Here is a 21282-nt window from a genome sequence, read left to right as displayed (position 1 = left end):
AAGTTTATCAGGTGGAGATTATGTTCTAAAATTTAGAAGTACACTGTTATTTATGATCTGTCAAGGGTTTGTTTTAAACTATTTTTGGACACATTTATTTCCTTTGTAGTACAAAAGCAGTGTGGTAATCAGTATCTGTACTACTCTCACCACAAAGGATCTAAAGAGACTCTTAAGTATTAGCTCCAGAGGAGGACCAAGCCATGTGATACTTCAGTCAAGGCTATCCCAATCTCCTAAAAGAATGTGGATAGATTCATGTCTGAATGTACTTACCCTTTCTACAGCATAGCAAGACCAAATCAAGGAAGTTTGGAGCTGGATAAGAACAGCACACTCATCTTTGTTCATGACCCTCACCACTTTTAAGAAAGGTGAAAAAACAGAATACATCACATTTGGACAATTTGCCAGTTAGTCAAGACTAGCAGAAGGTGAGGCAGATGTAACCGTCTCTCCCTTTCTTCTACCAGCTACATGCAAATTTCATAATTTTCCACTTAGGCAGAGCTTGTTAGCCTTTATAAACAATGCCACTCTTGGATTTTCCATCTCAATCTGTTTTACGTAAAATATATACATCACTTTTATAACTTTTTTGGTTACTTTTGGTCTAGCATATCAGGAATATAAGCCCTCTTGTTGCAGCTACATGTTCTGTAACTCATCTGCAGACCTGGTAAGATTACTTGTAATGTATTTCACAGTTGTCCAATGAGTATCACTTTCAAAAAGAAAGGTTAGCTCTCAAAAAAAAAAAGTTAGGTTTTAAACAGCTAAACCCCTCAAAAGATATTTCAATGTCCTTAAAGATGCAGAAGTTAACCTGAAGTTGCTTTTTCTGGCTACAATTTTCATAAGGGTATAAGATAAGCAAGAACTTAGTGTTAACCATAGAGGGACAATGCCTTGAGTCTCAGATTTGTGACTTTTTTTTTTTCAAGAAAATACACATTTTGATGTGAATCTCGACATTGCAGTAACCTAATATACACATCTCCCAACAGGAAAAACACTCGTTCCTGTTATCACAATGCCATTTCATACCGTAATAAGTTTTCCCATACCAGTGCCTGTAACTGTGAGCTGAATAATTCATGTGTTTTGAGGTGTTTAATTTCTCACTAAAACTAAACCGAAGACTTTGACAGAGACCACTTATTAAAGATGGATAACAGATACACCGCAATGCAACCAGATGGTCAGCGAGCAACATCTTCATTTGTTACTACATGTAATGCGTTTCTGACATACTGTGTGTGTCAATCAATGGGTGGCTTAAGTAGAGCATAACAAAGCTGGGTTCTCATCTCGGTGACACGAGTGTTTTTCACCCACTGACACTACTGTCACCGAGGTAAGTTTGAGCTGAGGGTTTGCTTTTGGCTTTGGTTTGTCTGGGGCTTGTTTGGGGTTTTTTTGAAAGAAAGGAGCTCTGGAGTTACTCCAACTACTTACTGAATCTTTAACCTCTGTGTTAGCTTGGTTATGAAATCTTCTATCCATGACAAATTCATTTAGTTCAGTCATATCAACAGAATCATATTACTTCAGGCAATGATGATATGCTGACTATATATAAGCTTGCACTTCGCAAGATTTTTATAAGCCCATAAAGTTTGCATGTGGAAGCATGGTACAAACACAAAGATGAATCCAACCCATCTTTAGGCAGATGGGACTCCTCTAACATTTTCTAGCTATCACACTGCTTTGCGATTAGCCATTTTAAAAAAAGAATGTAGTAATAATGGGGACTTGACTGCACTGAATTAATCTCTAATATTTTCTCCATCTGTACTGGCAAATTAAGCACTACACTGCATGGTCCTGATCATAAAGATCACATGCTGTGAGATCAGTCATCAGATGAAGCTCCTATTTTCTTCAAACCCATTCAAGTTCATTTCAAGTCAACATTTACCAGACTGACTGACTTGGGTTTTGGTAAACTCTTATCAACATCCAGTCAGTGTTTGTAGATCAAACCGCAAATATCAGAGAACTAAATAAATACTTATCGCAGTTAAGATGATTCTCACACTTAAACCCCTAGTGAATAGCTTGCTATAAAATTAAAGAGGTATTCAGACTACTTTATCCTTCTTATGTTTGTTGAATTCTATATCACTACAAGCTAAAACGAATATTGATCTTTCAGAGAAGTGGTGTTTTTTCTAGATGAAAGAGTCCAATGTAACGACGACAGCTGCCTTTGTGGGGGGAGTCTGTTTGTCCATGTGCTGAATTCCAGTGACTTCAAACAGCACTGTGCAAAGTGCAAAGATCCATCCCATTTGAGCTGACTGAAGAACCGGGGACAAACTATTCGGGTCTGATTCAAGGTCCATTGAGCATTTCTAGCAAGCAGGTATTGTAAAATAAATACCATCACTGAAATTTGATCAGGACTGAGGTCTATTAAAAAAATGCATCTTCCCTCGCCCAATTTAGCACCACTTAACACAGCATACAAACCCCTTGTCTTACCATACCATACGCAGCTTTGCAACTCCTTTGCTTTGCTTCCTCAAGACTGTGTAACTTGGTTACGGGAAGAATGTAATGGATACATCCATACTGCAAGCTAGTCATGCAGTCTTTGCACAACAAGCTGAAGCTGACTGAAGAAATAGCGCAACGCTGGGAAATCTAAAAGGAGAAATCACATTATAATTTGCATTTAAGCTACGTTCACTCCCATCCTCTGCAGTCTCACTACCTGCTTGTTTCATGGCTGAAAAAACACTATTACTGTCTCTTTACTGAATGTAGTAGAATACCAGTGTCCGTTGTTAACAGCAATTAATCATTTCCTTTGGAAAAGTTCAGTTAAAGCTACTGTTGGCATCAGTAATCATTAATTAAGTTAGATAATGTTATTAGTTAGGCATTATAAGGTAGCCTGGTTTTTTTTTTTTTCCTCTCCAGAGTTAAAGATGTAGGAGGAGGCTGAATTCCAGAAAACCCTTACCCATCTTAGTTGTCGTTTCACATTAAGTTTATCATCCTAAGCCAGGGACAGTCCCAACGTGCATCAGAAGAGGAAGGGAGGAGGCTGCATTAAAACTGCCATGTCATATGACTGGCATCAACAAGAAGGCTCCTTCCCATTCTCCCCACAGCACGTCCAAGCTAGGCCACTTTATCTTCATTTATACTAGCCAGCAGCAAAGACTTAAGCAACAGTCATCATCAGTTAAAGAGGAATTTTAATCTAAAGAGGTGAAAGTAATGCTTTTATAAACTTATTACAGACACCCAAGACCAGTTTCCTTAAGTCTGTGCCACAGCACAAACATATTTGTAAGGGACAAATACTCTGTATTTTCATGCCATAGAGTCAAGTGTTGCCCAGAAGGTCCGCAGGTTGGCATGTGCAGTAAGTGCTGGAAATTGTTCTTCCTGAAATACCACAATCATTTATCATTAGTGCTACTGATGCATTTCAACTTAATAAAATGCTATAAAAGCCATTACACCACTGTTAACTGTGGCTACGAAAAGCAATCCTAATGGTGTGGATGTATCCAGCCAGATCATGAAGGGTTACATAGCTTGATCAGTCAGCCTAAGTTTCATAACAAAAAGGCAGAGTGAAACAAAACTAAGGTTTCAAAATGATCAAGACATAACTGTAATGCTACTTTGGCTTAATCTATGTCTTTAGGAAAAAAAATGCTTAAAGAACATAAAAACACAACAGAAACTCCCTTTACTACACAGAAATGATGCAAGGGGAAAAGAAAACCCCCTTTCAAACATCTGCTAAACTATTATCCCTTTTTCCCCTATATATAAATACTCTGCCCTCAACAGTCCCAGTTTCACTGAGCTCCTTTGGACACACATACACCTTTGTCAATCCCACTTGGCCCAGGCTGTGGCTGATCCAACCTGCCAGTTACATGCCTACTGCCTCACATCCAACAGTTTCGCCAAGGTCCCAAGTTTCACTTCTTAGCACTCTATAACCCCAAGGGTTCGAATGGAAGCTGGGGTCAAAAGAGCCCAGAGCAGGAGGAGGTAGAAGAGGACAACCTGGTCTGACAGCATATTTGAGTAGGACATAGTATCTGCAGCATACTTACCCCAGGACACTCAGCACATTGTTCAGATGGGGATGCATCCCCAGCTTCGAGGGGTAAAAAATGGTAGTTAAATGAAATTGTGAGATTGATAAATGAAGTCTGGTTATTGGTATAGCTCAGGTCTTTCCATTTGCTTCCACTAATAATTGTCAAGACTGTCAGACAGCAGTGAAAGACACTGTGATTACATTTTTTTGGGGGGGGGGGAGGGAGGAAGAAGGAGAACAGGAAACAGGCTAATGTGTTGAAGTTCTGAAAAGTTATCAAACATGATGGACCTTGTGTTAATGCTGAGTGGTAAAATGACACATCACAGCAAATTCAGTATCATAGAACCGTAACTGCTTATCACACTGAGCTGCGAGAACTTTGTACTGACTTAATTGAGGTCAAGATTTAATTGCGTGTCTTTTAGATAACATTTCTAAATGACAGCATCTGTCTAAAGAGAAGACATTAATTCAAACCTTTTAGGCCAAAAATTTACAGAGAAGCAGGAAGTTCCAGTCAGAGCAATATGAAAAAACGAAGTAAAAAGTTATCTTGTCATAAAACGTGTCTTGATTGGCAAACTGTAAGTAAGGATCAAACCAGTAATATGCTGGAGAAATAGCTAGATATAACAGTGTAGGCTTGGGTATTTATACTATTCAATTTTATTTATTTATTTATTTATTTATTTTTTTTAGTATTCCAGGGGATTCTTGCCTCCCGAAACCAGCCTAGCATCCTCTTTTCCATTGTTAATAGTCAATGACGACAACTGGAGTTAGACCCTTATTAAAGCAAAGCTACTAAAGATAAACACAAATAAAATCCAACAATTGAAGAACAAATTGTATTGTATTTGTTACAGCTTGTTAGTAAGTATTCTCAAGCTTGAGTGAAGAAACAGGACATACGATGGGGTGGTACTTTAATTCCAGACTATCTTGGTGCCCAAGATCACCAGCTGACAGCCTAGTAGTAGGGAGCAGCCCTAGCTAGAGCAATGTCTTGGACACAGGAATCTGCACGAGGATCTACCATGCCCAGCTAGAAACTGTTTGTTTTCCTGAAGGCAGGGAGGAGTGGAAGCAGAGGCTTGACACCTTCCAGTCCCACATCAGCTATTGCTGTCTCAAGCTGGGGTGGAGGCCGGTAATTTGGAGTATTGCAAATTGTATTGCGCATTCCACTCCCTACAACACACGCTCTTATTGTGGTAACATCTGTCTCCAAGTGGAGGTAGTATAGGAGTTGTTACATACCTTAGATATTGATCATCTCTCCCCTAAGGATGATGTGTACACATTAAAACAAAAAAAAAAAACCACAAAACCAAACAAAAAACAACCCCCCCAAAAACCAAAACAACAGCAGTCATTAGATGGGGCCACAAAAACATTCCCTAGGCTCCACCCTGATAAATGGCAGAGGCAGAAGCTAGGGCTGCAAGCAAGCACAAAGTATGCATGTCCCAGTCTATAGCAGAAAGGCTCACATTCCAGGTGAGGAAATGCACTTGCATCTCTGCTCTTCACTGTACTGCCAACCACCTCAACACTTGCTCCTGGCCATTAAATTTTCCTAGTGAAGTGTGAACATGGAAGAGAGCAGCCCGAACACAGCCTGGTCAGGCAGAGGCTGTTGCTCACTGTAAAAGCAAGGGTGGCCCCACCCCACATGTGCACATTATTTCCTAGCTCCCTCTGCTCTTCCTTCTCTTGAAGTATCCCTAAGTATCACAACTTTTGCAAAGATAACTTAAGGGAATGACAAAAAGAATCACTAGGTATATCTGGAAGGACTGGGTGCAAACACTGTTGTACAAGATGACCTATTAGAAGCTATGGATTATGTTTGGAGGAGATGGATGAAAAGGTGCAAGGTAGCAGCTGGGTGAAGACACAACTGAGTAGAAATCCACTTGTGAATTTGAAGAATTAAGGCAATACGTTGTAGGGAAAAAAGTTAATCAAGTGTTTACATAAGATTGCTTAAATTTACTACATAATACACTCTGGAGAAGCCTAAACCATTGCAGGAAGTCAGAAAGGTTTGCAACTACTCTTAACCAACACACCACGAAGCAGTCATTTTTCACCAGAGGCCTTAGAAAATACCACTACTTGATTTCATGATCAAAACAAAAAGAGAAAAACATTGACTTGCAACTTGAGTCTCGCAATCCTGTAGTCCAGAGATCAGCAGCTGCCAAAACCTCAAACTGTCTCCAGTCACTATCTTTAAAATAGACAACAAATTAAATATCCTTACATAATACAATGGATTAATACTCTGTTCTGATAGGAAAGTGTTGAGTGCCACAGAAAAACCTATATATTTGCTATTTTAGTTGAAATTTTCAAATTTCAACTGTATTTTTCAAATATTACCACTGCTTTTCAGTAGAATCTCTGCTTAACCATTTCCTTCTAGGTCTCTGTGCCCTTGTTCACAGAGCTCTTCATCCTGTGAGCTATGTTGCTGGGATCCTACCAAGCCTGTAACAGCTGATGTGGTTCACACTGAATTTCAGTTGAACTGTTATAAAAACCCTGCAGGGTTTCTACAAAGGTCGTCACAATGTGCACAAATGTATGTTATTTATATCCTTTCATCATGCAAGATAAACAAGATGAATTACTGATTAAAAACAGTTCATGTGAACTTAGATATTATATATATGCCAAAGACTACTTTTATATAATCTGATCGTACTAGTTAGTGTCTTTATTATGCAGGGAAACATGAGCTAGAATACTCAGATTTTTCAGTCCAGTCTACAGTTTCACATAGACTCATTTGCATGCATTCAGTTCCAGGCTAAGTCCACTCCTAAGTACATCTGTAGTCTGCAAACAGAGTTCAACAGAGCTGCCTACATAAATGCAAAAAATCAGATTTTGAATTTGTGATACAATGCTATTGGATTGGCCATTAAAAAAAAACCCAACACATGAATAAGCACAGAAGCATGTAAATTCCAGCTATTGCTACCAGCTAGATAAAAAAGGATGCTTATGAACAAGATTCTAGTTTTAACAATTCAGAAGTACTAATTCCGTTACATTAGACTTGATCAAGTACACTTAGTCTTTAATCAGTAGTTTCATTACTTAACATATGCTATTTGCGTGTATTTACTAAATGCACTGTTAACATCTCCCCTCCCAGAAACTCAAACACACCAAGATCCTTTTAAAATTCTTTTAAATTCATCTTTAATCTTTGCTATTACAGAAGTATAAATTTGTCCAGTTTATCTTCCACTTCCCTTCAGAGTAGCAGTTGCTTACACATGCAGAAGTACTTTAAAGACTTAAGTTCTTGAAGAAAAGGTACAAAGCTTTCATGCATCTCCAACATACTACTAAGTGGAATGCCCACTCAACTGTAGCTCCGTCTAATACTAGATAGTGAAAATAATTAAAGCAATAATTTAAATAATGACATCATTAATCACAAGTAGCATTTTTTGCAATGACTGGATTCTTTGCCATTGCCTGGATAACACAGGTAAATATTTCACTGTATCAGGTTGTATGTCCTTCCAGGCTTGTAACTGAAGTGGCCTGAAAGTTTTAATATTTTAGAGTGGCACAAATGAGTCATGGTCTCGACTGCCTCTGCTGTGCATTAATTATGTAGCTCATTTTAATAGAACTCCAATACAGAACTATAGCAGAGATCCTGTGCCAACCCTACTACAGCATTAACAGGATTTGTCCTACATTGAAAGAAACTTTTGTCTACATTCTGGTTAGACATTTGAATCCATCTAGACTGTTGAGTAACCAAATCACTGGTGAACAAGTTATGTCATAGAATCAGAATTGTTTTGGTTGGAAAGGACCTTTAAGATCATCAAGTCCAACCGTTAACCCAGCACTGCCAAGTCCACCACTAAACCATGTCCCTAAGCACCACATCTATTTGTCTTTTAAATACCTCCAGGGATGGTGACTCCACCACTTCCCTGGGCAGCCTGTCCCAATGTCTGATAACCCTTTCGGTGAAGAAAATGTCTCAGGCAGTATAGCTGTAGATTGCCGCTCTCTTGCTGGACAAGGCCCTTTCCATGTCTATCCTGTAATTTCAGCTGTCAATTTTTCATTACCAACACTGCAACTAGTACTAAGAATGGGTACAAATGAACCAGTGCTCAAACAGGTAAACTGCTATGACTAACCCAGGCTCCACCGCTTCTTTAGAAAACTGGTCAGTGTCTTTCCTTGAAGGTAAAGGACAAAACGAGTTATATTTTTATTCCCAGTGATCTCAATATTTCAAAACTCTAGATTACCAAATATGTGACTTTATTAGTTGTAATCATTTCTGTGAGCACAATCAGAGGGTGTTTCTTCTTTTCCAAGAAGTGGAGATGAGGAAATAAAGCAGGTGATGATTACAGTGACACAGTTTTAAATTTCTAACTTGCAATCAGCTTTTGTCAACTTGCAAGCCTCACTCACACAAGTGCTCCCCACCTCCCACCCGCACTTCCTTTTCTACAGGTTTGAGTGGAAGACACTTGGCTTGTAAAACTTCTGTTAGTTTCCTATTCTGCTGTTCCCTTACTCCTTGAATGGCCAAATACATCAGGCACAGCCCAGTAAGACCAGGCGTTTGAAGGCCAAAGAAAAGCTAATTGAATTGTCTAACAATATCTGTCAGAAGGACAGATTTTACTGAACATTTGGCTCTTGGTATTTTTTTAATTTTTTTTTTTTTTAAAGCCACACCTCCTGGAGTCAAGTACTAAAAATAAAAATGAGGAATGGGATTATGCAAAATGCAATTTATGGCTATCATGATTGTGGAGATGCAGCTGAAAGTAAAAGCTCAAGAGATTAAAAGTGGCATTTTTAAAATTTATTCAGATTGCATAGCAGAGTGTTTAAGGTGGCCAATGCCAACCTCTCCCTGGGCTGCCTTGGAGCCGCTAGAAGCAGTCTAAGATTTACAGCAGGAAGAGGGTGTCAAGCTCCCAGCAGCTTTTCATATCAAAGAATATTCTTATCTCTACTAGCAGAAGATAAGTGGTCAGACATAGGTAAGAACTCGTGAATCAGAAACCACATTACATCACAGGTGAACAGTGGCTGACTTGACAGTAGATTATTAGCCTGTAAATGCTGTTATTAGCCATGATGATAAGGGCAGTGCCCAGAAAGCACAAAGCCCAAGAGAAGCACAAAAGGCACACTTCAGGTGATTAGGCAGGCATTGCAGAGGGCTCTCCCATCTGTCTTGTCACAGCAAGAACTCACTATGTTTAGACTACAGAATGGGCTTCACTGAAAACAAGTTTTAAGTTGCCATATCCCTCTTGGTAAGTTGTTTTCTAGTGAGGTAGTGTTTACAGATATACATAAATATATTCAGTGAATAATCAACATTCCCATCTGCCATTTACTATGCTCATATCATTAAAGGACAGACCTGAACATGAGTACCTGATCTGCAACGCTGTTTTTTGTTGAGAAAAGTTTTCATTGTTTTAATTGGAAAAAAAAAAAAAAAGGGGAGGGGGGGGAAAGATTGATTCATCAGCATGGCATTTTAAAATAGTCTTTCTGAAAAGCAGTATTACCATGCAAGTTCTGCTCTGGTTTTGTTATCTTGCCAAGTTGAACTACTGTAGGTATTGCAACACACTTCATAGTCATGGGTTGGGACCACCTTTTTCCTATACAAAAAGAAAAAACATCCCTTCACAAAACAACAGCACAGTATTTTGTACTTCCATAGGACCAATGAATTTCTAAAACTCTGAACAGCAAAGCATAAGGTATTAGGATTTTGTTTGTTTTTTGGTTTTTGGGTTTTTTTTTGTTTAAATGGGGAAACCAACACACAATAACTAGGTGCTTTTCTTAGGGTCAGGCCAAAATATCAGGAAGACAACTAAATTTACAGCCTTTAAGCTATCCTTATGTTTCACCTGTATTGCTCCGCTCCCCCCAAAAATAAAAATCTGAGTATATTTTTGTTCTTAACAAAGTGTACACATGCTAACAAATATAAATTTCTCTAGGGGATCCATCATGTGGGGTGTACTACCCAGATGCACTCAGAATTAATCCTCTCAGAAATTCCTACCCAGCTCACACTTTGCCCACACTAACACACAAACCCTTACAACAGGTGAAACAAGGCAGAGTTCTGCATCTTTCTCACAGGACACAGAAGACTGTCAGGTAAATATTTTCCTCTGCAAGGATGAAAATGCACATTAATTCTTTACTGGTGACATAGGGAGACACAAAGGAAATAAACTATCAGAGTTTGTACATTGTGGGCAGGATCAGTTCACACTGCTTAGGAAAAAATGCGTCAGAGTGACGACTTCACTAAATGAGTTACAACAATTAGCGTAATTAATTACAATAGCTTTTGTTCCTCCCTTGTGAAATGAGGGAAAGAGACCTTCTGAAGAGGTCAGACAACATTTTTTGTGAATTATTACAACTCCTGGCATTTCCTATCTGTCTGAAGTGGATGACTAGGTCCAAGAGGTCTCCATCCATGTCGCATTCCCACTTTACTCAGTGGACAATGATCTAGTTTGAACATTGTCATTTGCATAGACCAATTTCTGCAAATACGTACCCATGAAACTAGTGCCAGTGGATTTAAGGTTAAGTGATAAAAGCCTGACTTTAGTCAAAATTTCAAAGTGTTCATGTAGGAATAACAGCAGTATAACTAAAAAATAATGTGAAATCAGAGCCTTGACATCTACACACTTTAGGATTTTGTGAAACAAGGCAAGTCAGACAGCTGTCATCGCTCACAACTCTTAGCTACTGCCCATATGCATTGCTGGCAAATCAGGACATATTCAAGCACACCTCATCCACTCCAGAGCAAAGACAGACGACTGACTGCAGGCTTGGCCTCATCCACTGCTCCACAAGAGCATTTCTTCCCTTCTGCTGCCTCACTCGTGGGTGGTGACTCACAGCAGATGGGAAGGCCAGACAGCTGGCTGGTAACTACTGCAGTGATCTCTGCCCTCTCAGACTGGTCATGCAGAAATGCCACAGTTCACATGTATGTGAACAGATTGTTCCCTCTAGACTTGTGTTAAATACAAAAATATACCACAGATACAGGGTCAGTCAGTCCAACAGTTGATTATTACTTCCAGGATACACTATACGTCTTCCCCAGCACCCTCCTTGTACTGGCTCTGTTGATCAAGCTGCTGCACAGTCAGCCGAGACAAACCTGCTGATTCAGGTGAAAAAACACCCTAGCAAAATGAAACCATTTTAACTGTATAAACTCGTGATCTGATGCAAAGAGCAAAGATAGAGGCAGGAATAAGCAGCAGAGAGAGCCCCTTTCAGCAACACCACACACCTAGACTGTGTTAGGTAAAGCACGAAGCTGTACCCTGAAGATTCACCCATCATCTTTGGCAGAGTCCACCCATCCACATACCATTCAGTTTATATTTATCACAGACAGTCTCTTCTAGTTCAACCGCTACTCATTGTTTTTGCCCTGCAGTTAGAAGCTGTGTGTTCAACATGGACAGCCGTTAATTTCAAATTAACTGCATTTCTAAATTTAGTACTTATAGTAAACAGGGAAGGGATCTGTAAGATGGACCACCAGCAAGTCACATACTTAAACTGTTGAACAAAGGTATTTTATATCAGCCAACCCACACAAGTCTTTATTTTATCTTCTTTGGAGCTTTGTAGTCACTACCGATACCCATAAAAATTTTAATCAATTGCTTTTATTAAACAGAGTTTTAAAAGACTTCTTGAAAACCCCACCAAAATCAAATCTGAGGGAATGTGAATGTAAGACTCTATCCATTGAAAAAAACCGGGATGATTTTTAAGACTGTGAAGTGGCTGTGGCCTAAGTTTTCTAAGTATTTCTAAGTATTCTACACAATAGAAAAGCTGCACTACCCCCTTGACTGCTCTATTGGGTCACTGCTTCAGCACTGACAAAAAGAAAAATCAGCTTTTTAGTCTACTCGACACTTAACTATAGTAAAGAGTTTAAGATATTGCCACAGGCTCTTTCTAGCCTGAGAAAGATTTTTCTCTCAAAATTCATTGAACGCTCCTCTTGCCTAGTCTAAGATCCTTGGATCAGGAGGCTGAGGCTAACTGGAAACTCCATTAACATGCAGCCAAGCTGTCCTTAATTTTGATAGCATTGCTTTGAGGTGGGCAAGCAAGAGGTAGATAAAGACTTTATCCTAAAAGCAAATGAGAACACCAAGAAGATTCCTATTTCTCAGCACTATGCTGACAAATCAGCAGAGTAGAGCAACTTTCTGAAGTGTGCAGAACAACAACTGGGATGACTGCTCACTGAAATACATGCAATCTGTGATTTCAATACCGTGTTTGAGCAGCTGCTGTTTGTCAGATAGGTGTCCCTTGGAGCACAAAGAACCCAGGGGCTATCTAGGGTCACCACTAAAGACTTGTTTCCCGGTAACACAAAACAGCACCTGGCTTAAAAATTCCATGGGGAGAAGGTAACTGCAACACTGCATAATATATCTTGTAAATAAAGCAATGTAACACTTGTTTTTCCCTTGCTTTCAAGAAGTGCTTTTGTCTCTATCACTCTCTCTCTCTGCTTTGGAGGTTAATAGGCCAAGGTTCTGGATAAGTCTCCTTTTGCTTAGCATCTCGGGTTCTGTCCTTGGAGGCAGCTATGTGGGTGAAGCAAGAGCAGCTGTGATAGTGCTGGATGCTGGGTTACAGCAGTCAAGCAGAGAGAACTACCAGTTCTTGGGCCCTGCTCAACTCAGAACTGCTTTGTGAGCTAGCAGGGCTCGTAAGTCCCCTCTCCGCTACCCTCCCTTATTTTTTCCTCCCTCTTGCTTTGGACAGTGCAGGTACCTGACTACACCTGCACTGCCACAAAAGGAACAGATTGTTCTGAGAAGATGCTGCTGAGAATTAAAAAGGCACGTGGGTAAATATGCTGACCAAGGAGACAGCAAAGCACTGTAGGCCAGCAGAAAGAAGACAGTCAGAAAAGAAACATAGCTACTTTGAAGCCAAGATGCTTCCATACTGTGTTGCACGAGATCTCTCTTTCTCTATACACATACACACACGTTGAACATAATTCAAAAGAGATTTTAGGAATGCAATATAATTAATTCAAATCCTATAAATTCCTTCAATAAAATAAGCTGTTTTTTTTTTTTTAACTAAAATTGTGACATCACTGAAGAAAAGAATTTTAGAAGTTTATGCATATGTTTAAAGGACCATTGAACTTGTTTCTAGACCTGTCCAACTCCTGTACAGTTTCACAGGATTTAAATCCAAGATTATGTATGCATCCACTATAAAAAACAAAAAACTTAGCTAAATTAAGGCATTTCAGTCCTCATGTAAAATGAGTGCATATCCAAGGAGACAAAAATGGGACGAAAGGGAAGTCTAAGATGCCACGGATACCATGCAACTTCAGGGAATCACTTGTGAAACACACTTAAATGACCTTAGTAGGAGATTACACTCTGAACTCCAGAGGAAGGCAGAATTTAAGAGGGAAAACTCCTTCCTTACTCCTTGTTGAGGTTCCACATTGCCTCGAGCACGGGAGCGGCCACTTATCTAAAAATGACATTTGTATGTCTGAGTACAGGTTCACAAGAATGTGAGTAGCAAGTACTTCTGAGAGTAACTGGCTACATCATCCACAGAAAAGTCAGGTTAAATTCTAGAGCCTAAGCACCAATTACTATTGGCTTAATGCAGAACTGCATGTATTATGAATACCTCCAGTCATCTTAATTTGATCATCTCCACCCTTCCCCAGACCAAGAATTTATCAAAGCTAAATGAAAGCACATCTTAATCATTAAGACTAGATAATGATGTAGCTGCCTACATAAGCCTTTTTGTTTTTATTCTTAGCAGCAGCCTTTCTTTTGCCAGTAAGTGTAAAAGGTCTCAGATGTCTTCCATTATCAGTGTGCAGCTATACGTAGTGATCAAGTCACTGCTTTGTTTATTGAGAAACACTAAGGAGATTTAACTTGGGTCCATATCATAGAAGTACTTTCTAGATCCTTTGTTGCACACCTTCAAATACAGGCACCAAAAACAGAATGCAGGATTCCAGCAAGATAACCTCCCTGCTTCTATTAATAGTCAAGGATCACATTCACTGCTGATAGCTCCAACAGCAGCTTTCTGTACATTGCTGTAGCACCATTCCTCTAGCTGTAGCACCCCTCCTCACTTCTCTTTGGGTATTTAGAGTCATTGATTTCTATGAAAATCTTGGTTCCTGTTTGCCAAGGGTATATCACAGTGTATTAGGAATAAAAATACACAATGTTTGAAAACAAACAAAACAAACACCCAAAGAATAACCTCACTACAAACACCACATAACATAAAACACTGTGCTTACGTAGAACAATTTAGTAACAGGTCCAGGGTCTTCCCTCATCAGCACAGACATATAACTAACCTGCAAATGAGCCAGCATGAGATATCCTTCAGAATTTGTTAGAAACTCATACTTGCACAGCAAGCCACCTTCCTGTACAAGCTAATTTCCAATAAATACTACGTGCCATTTTCCAGAAGACATTTACCCTCACCCCCCATCTCCCATGCTTAGCATCCAGATTTTCAGACTTCAATTACTATTTGCCTGGCTCCAAATTTGATACAAGTTCCTGGAGTTCTAGAGGCCTCTGAGATCAGGTGAACAAACTGGTTTGGAGAAGGAAGAGTTTTTTTAACTGCAGCAGGGTTAACTGTCTCGCAGACAGTTAAGCCTCAGGCCAGGTCAGGGCTTTCCCTGGAGAAGTTATTTTTTTTTCTACTAGCCTTCTCATAGGTTTAGCTATGCACTAAGTGAACATTGTATGACTTATGAGAAAAGTCTGCTCCCCAATGTGGAAATTTCATTTAATTTCTGAGTTGTTTTGAAATGCTGCCATCACAGGTTTCCAGCAACATATTGGTCAATAACAGAGCAAGAAACACACATCCATTATGCAGGATAATAAAATTGTTTGACCTCTTAGCCTTTTTTTTTTTTTTTTTTGCATTACAATAAGGAGGGTTTTGTGGTTAAGACACTGATCTACAACTTTAATGAAAAAACCTAACCTACCACAAACAGTTCAGATCTTCAGTCTGACAGTCTGTGTGCACAACATTAGATGAATCACCTCTTTCTGGACCATGTAACTATACATAGCTACACATACATGTACGCATCCATGCATACACAGCCGTATGTATATACACACACAAAACTAAGTATATAACCATAAAAGTGAGGACAGAAGCCACCACTTTCCTCAGCCAGATTGAAGGGCAGTGGTAGTTTCTGTCTCCTGTACAAAATAAAAATGAGATTTAAGGATGCTGGTGAATTTTTCACCAATTTTGGAAATCTTCTATTTCCATCTTGCATCCCAATTATCTTTTCTGCTTATGATTATAGCCTGATCAAGATATTACGAAATCTACCATGATCACTTTTTTTTTTTTAGTTAGTCTCAAGCCAAGAGGAAGAAAGTTGATTTCTTAAGTAACTACAGGAAAACACAGTGAAAACAATTCTTCATCCAGCTATACCAAAGAAACCTAGGCTTATAACAATTCATTATAATATTCTCTGCATATAAAGCAAGCAGGACCTGCAAGCTCTAGTCAGCTTCTACAGTGAAATCAACTTGAACTAACAGTATCTTAGGAATTCACTGAGAAAATAACAATGAAAATTTCTGCTCCAATGAGAGGGATTAAACCATTTACAAGCTGAAGTCTGTAAGAAGTGCCATTCTTCCTCCTCCCCATTCAAGTGGGTCCTACTTACCAGCAGAGTGATAAGTAGAGATTATTTATAAGGATCAGGTGAAGGACATGTTATGTGATCTATTGCCTGAGAGTCCAGACATCAGCAGAGTTCAGCCTTTTAAGTCTCAAAGGAAGCAGCATATTTTTAAAATTATTCTGAATCAATTTCTGTTATTAGCAAAATTCTCCTTCAAGTTATCCTGTAAAAGTGACAATTAAGATTACTAAAGTGGTCAAAGAGTACACAAGATTACAAAGCTTTGGTATATAAAAGTCCTTTTTAAAAAACAAAGGACAACTTGCAAATTAACTTCCCTCTTAAAAGAGCCAAAAACCCCCAACAAAACCAAAGCCTTCTGAAATACAGATACATGAAGATTTAAAAACAACATAGTAATTTTTTCTATATCATCTGAGAAACAGTTATTGTTCTCACCTGTAAAATTCTGCATCATGTAAGACTCCCTGGACAGCAACCCCTCAAGCAGTCTCCTCCCTCTACAATGACTGGGTATGAGAAGTGAGCCACAACTTTTTTTTCTTTCATATGCATGCATTAAACAATGCTGATGAAATGTAATAATATACATACACCAGCCAAATACTGGAAGTTGCTATTAAATGTCAGAAAAAAAAAAATCTCTGGATATTCCTGCCTACTCCTTCACATTAAAAGACACAGACTTGGTATTACACTCAGTTCTGTACTAACTAGTCAAAGTTCTTACCAAAGTCCTGTGAGCCTAACATTAGAACCTACGTGCTTCAAAAAAAGAAAATACAGAAAGTACTAGTCAAAGAGCTCTTAGTGTCCCCTGCTATCACAGTTTGCAGAGCATGCTGCAACAAGTTTGTAAACAGAAGTGATCAGGGAGAAGTTCTTATATTAAAAGCACAACTCCAAATTTGAACAGAGTTGCTTCTTCTAAATCAAGTTCAAATTTACCCCAGATAATTTAAAAAGCAACTAACTGGCATCTGAGACTTTCTAGGAGAAGGTTAAAATTGTAGGTCTTTCAAAAAAAAGTGTCCAAGAGAAACTGTAATACCATTGACCAGTATAGAGTCACTTCTGGAAATTAAAACCGTGAGTATGCTGTCCTTTGCTGTTGCTGCTGTGATGGTGGCTGTCCTTGCTGTTGCTGAAGACGAACCTGCTGGGAGTATGGATCCTCAAGAGATTTAACAAAAATAGTTGTTTTAGGCCCAGTTTTCCAGACAATACCATTTGAATCTATTACAGAGGACTCTACTGTGATGTTGTGGGTGCCAAGTATCACAAAGTTTAACAGAAACTGAGTGCTGAAGTAGTCGTTGTGTGGTTCCACTCTCTGCTCCATTTCATTGGTCATGTTGTCAATAGGAATCTGAGAACACATGGAAGGTTGAAATGCCATTTTATATAAACCTGTTAAAATAAGTTTCCTGCCCTCTGTTTGAAGGAGGGGGAAAAAAAAAAAAAAAGATCTTTGTCCTCAATTTTGCCTAAACCAAACATGCATGTGCATGTTTGAGCCAACTTGACATGCTGTTTCATCAATGAACGAGTTATTTTTATACCGATTGACAGAAGCAAGGTAGCTAACAAGTCTCTTTCTCCCTGAGGTTCTAGTTTTCCACAGAGTAATGAGTCAGACAAACATTACACACTTCCTAGTCTTGTTCTTTTAGAAACAACCGACTTTTTTTTTTTTCCCCACCCTCAAAAAAACACCAAACAGCAAAACAAGCAAACAAAAAACCAAGCCCAAAGCCCACCAAAACAGGCCTTTCACTAAATGCCACACTTTGGCAAAACCTGAACTTCAGACATCTTTGATAAAACTGTTGACTTGAATTTAATATGTATCTCCTCAGGTGCTATTTAATTTGGACAGCCTGTTCTCTCAATTTCCATAAACACCCGCCCCCCTTAAAATGAGGATAAAGAAGTTCTAGAGTCTATGAGGTAGAGAATAATCTGCTCCTGCCTTTTTGAGTTTCATATGATATGTACCTCGGCTGAACTTCCCTGATCTCAAGCAGACTCCTAATGACTTGTTCTGAATATTTGCTGATATGCTGATATTTGCTGATCATTTAAAAAATATGTCCTGATATTTGCTGGGAGGCCTACTCAGCCAGCCATCCTCAGTCCAGGAGGTTCCTCCAGTGCATTGATGATAACTTTCTGATGCAAATGGTGGATGAGCCAACTAGGAGAGGAACGCTGCTGGATCTTATCCTCACTAACAAGGAGGGTCTGGTTGAAGAGGTAAAGGTTGAGGGCAGCCTTGGTTGTAGTGACCATGAGATGGTAGAGTTCAGGATCTCACATGGCAGGAACAGAATAGCTAGCAGAATTGCAACCCTGAACTTCAGGAGGGCCAACTTTGGCCTTTTCAAGCAATTGCTAGGGGAAATCCCATGGGACAGGGTACTAGAAGGTAAGGGGGCCCAAGATAGTTGGTTAGCATTCAAGGACTGCTTCTTCCGAGCTCAAGATCAGAGCATCCCAACAAGTAGGAAGTCAAGGAAGGGTACCAGGAGACCTGCATGGTTAAACAGGGAACTGCTGGGCAAACTCAAGTGGAAGAAGAGGGTGTACAGATCATGGAAGGAGGCGCTGGCCACTTGGGAGGAATATAAGTCTGTTGTCAGAGGATGTAGGGAGGCAACTAGGAAAGCTAAGGCCTCCTTGGAATTAAACCTTGCAAGAGAGGTCAAGGACAACAGAAAGGGCTTCTTCAAATACATTGCAGGTAAAACCAACACTAGAGGCAATGTAGGCCCACTGATGAATGAGGTGGGGGCCCTGGAGACAGAGGATAAAAAGAAGGCGGAGTTACTGAATGCCTTCTTTGCCTCTGTCTATACTGCTGGAGGCTGTCCTGAGGAGCCCCGGACCCCTGAGGCCCCAGAAGAAGTCAGGATAGAGGAGGAATCTGTCTTGGTAGATGAGGGCTGGGTCAGGGACCAATTAAGCAATCTGTATATCCATAAATCCATGGGCCCTGATGGGATGCACCCGCGGGTGCTGAGGGAGCTGGCGGAAGTCATTGCTAGGCCACTCTCCATCATCTTTGCTAAGTCGTGGGCAACGGGAGAGGTGCCTGAGGACTGGAGGAAAGCGAATGTCACTCCAGTCTTCAAAAAGGGCAAGAAGGAGGACCCGGGTAACTATAGACCGGTCAGCCTCACCTCCATCCCCGGAAAGGTGATGGAGCAACTTGTTCTTGGTGCTGTCTCTAGGCACATCAAGGATAGGGGGATCATTAGGGGCACTCAGCATGGCTTCACCAACGGGAAGTCATGCACAACCAAGTTGATAGCCTTTTATGAGGATGTTACCCGGTGGATAGATGATGGTAAAGCTGTGGATGTGGTTTATCTCGATTTCAGTAAAGCGTTTGACACGGTCTCCCACAGCATCCTCGCAGCTAAACTGAGGAAGTGTGGTCTGGATGATCGGGTAGTGAGGTGGATTGTGAACTGGCTGAAGGAAAGAAGCCAGAGAGTGGTGGTCAATGGGACAGAGTCCAGTTGGAGGCCTGTGTCTAGCGGAGTCCCTCAAGGGTCGGTACTGGGACCAGTTCTATTCAATATATTCATTAATGACTTGGATGAGGGAATAGAGTGCACTGTCAGCAAGTTCACTGATGACACAAAACTGGGAGGAGTGGCTGAGATGCCGGAAGGCTGCGCAGCCATTCAGAGAGACCTGGACAGGCTGGTGAGTTGGGCGGGGAGAAATTTAATGAAATATAACAAGGGCAAGTGTAGAGTCCTGCATCTGGGCAAGAACAACCCCATGTACCAGTACAAGTTGGGGGCAGACCTGTTGGAGACCAGCGGAGGGGAAAGGGACCTGGGGGTCCTAGTGGACAACAGGATGACCATGAGCCAGCAGTGTGCCCTTGTGGCCAAGAAGGCCAATGGCATCCTGGGGTGGATTAGAAGGGGTGTGGTTAGCAGGTCGAGAGAGGTTCTCCTCCCCCTCTACTCTGCCCTGGTGAGGCCGCATCTGGAATATTGTGTCCAGTTCTGGGCCCCTCAGTTCAAGAAGGACAGGGAACTGCTAGAGAGAGTCCAGCGCAGAGCCACGAAGATGATTAAGGGAGTGGAACATCTCCCTTATGAGGAGAGGCTGAGGGAGCTGGGTCTCTTTAGCTTAGAGAAGAGGAGACTGAGGGGTGACCTCATTAATGTTTATAAATATGTAAAGGGCAAGTGTCAAGAGGATGGAGCCAGGCTCTTCTCAGTGACATCCCTTGACAGGACAAGGGGCAATGGGTGCAAGCTGGAACACAGGAGGTTCCACATAAATATGAGGAAAAACTTCTTTACGGTGAGGGTGACCGAACACTGGAACAGGCTGCCCAGAGAGGTTGTGGAGTCTCCTTCTCTGGAGACATTCAAAACCCGCCTGGACGCGTTCCTGTGTGATATGGTCTAGGCAATCCTGCTCCGGCAGGGGGATTGGACTAGATGATCTTTCGAGGTCCCTTCCAATCTCTAACATTCTGTGATTCTCTGTGATTCTGTGAACATCACAAAGCCTCTTTTGTTTGGAAGAAAAGCTGTTATTAAAAAGGTACTCTGGCCAGTGCTTGAATGTCAACTGTCAGAGAGTGAGAGGATTACAGAAGAACCCATTCATTTCGACCTGAAAATTCTGCTAACCAGAGCCAAACAAAAGAGCATGAAAATACAGCAAGAAAGCTTACGACTCCTCCTGGCTCTGTTCTATCCATACCTTATAGTCTTGTCCAGATTTGCTCTGCAACACTGAAGAGACGTTTAGACAGACGGATTGGATTTTACGGAAAAGGCCTGGTTTAGATCCATGCTGAACCACTCCCTCCACCTTTAGGGCCAATTGCTGATTGTTCTGTACTGCAATAGGTTCTGCTGGGTTCCTTGGAGATGGGGATAGAGCAAGCTGAAACACGAGAAAAAGAGTCCAAAATGTAATTTTATGCCTCCAGAAGAGCAAACACAGTTCAAGGATGAAACAGAACACCTTCTTATAGAAAAATTTCCAAGGAGGCGTTTGGTATGGAAACCAGCAAACGGAAACACAGACTCATTACTATAAGAATTAATAAGCATCATCAGCAATACCAGATGTGGTCTTCATATCAGTTTCATTAATTGCACTTCTTCAAAAGAAGCAGAAAAAAAATCCACAAAATTGCCACAGGTAAGTATATTAAGCTGAACAAAGAAGTAAAATTCAGTAAGAGTAAATATTAAAAATCTTATGGCTTTCACTTTTCCCAGAAAAAAGGAGCTCTTGAGTAAAAAAAAAAAAAAAAAAAAAAACCACACCACTAAAGGTCACATATATCAATTCTTAACTATTATAATTTTCTTCCAAGATAGTGAATGTTGCTTTCTAA

The 21282-nt window shown here is 40.3% G+C and overlaps 1 protein-coding gene across 2 annotated transcripts in view; it reads right to left on the bottom strand.

Moving 5' to 3' along the window:
• Nucleotides 1–2552: 2552 nt before the first annotated feature.
• INTS7 (integrator complex subunit 7) overlaps nucleotides 2553–21282 on the bottom strand; it is a 40702-nt gene continuing 21972 nt past the window's right edge. The window contains exons 19-21 of one of the 2 annotated variants that reach the window (XM_068398248.1): nucleotides 20637–20822; nucleotides 16958–17268; nucleotides 2553–2652 (exon numbers count right to left, since the gene is read on the bottom strand). In XM_068398248.1, coding sequence (XP_068254349.1) covers nucleotides 16981–17268; nucleotides 20637–20822 — 474 coding nt within the window. In that variant the 3' untranslated portion in view covers nucleotides 2553–2652; nucleotides 16958–16980. Of the gene's footprint in view, nucleotides 2653–15128; nucleotides 17269–20636; nucleotides 20823–21282 lie in introns of those variants that run through there. The other variant, XM_068398239.1, reaches the window with a different exon arrangement.

Source organism: Nyctibius grandis, chromosome 1 (genome assembly GCF_013368605.1).
Source record: "Nyctibius grandis isolate bNycGra1 chromosome 1, bNycGra1.pri, whole genome shotgun sequence".
NCBI classification, from domain to species: Eukaryota; Metazoa; Chordata; class Aves; order Nyctibiiformes; family Nyctibiidae; genus Nyctibius; species Nyctibius grandis.
Note: the sequence above shows the minus strand (reverse complement) of the source record. Positions and strands in the feature narration are given on the sequence as shown.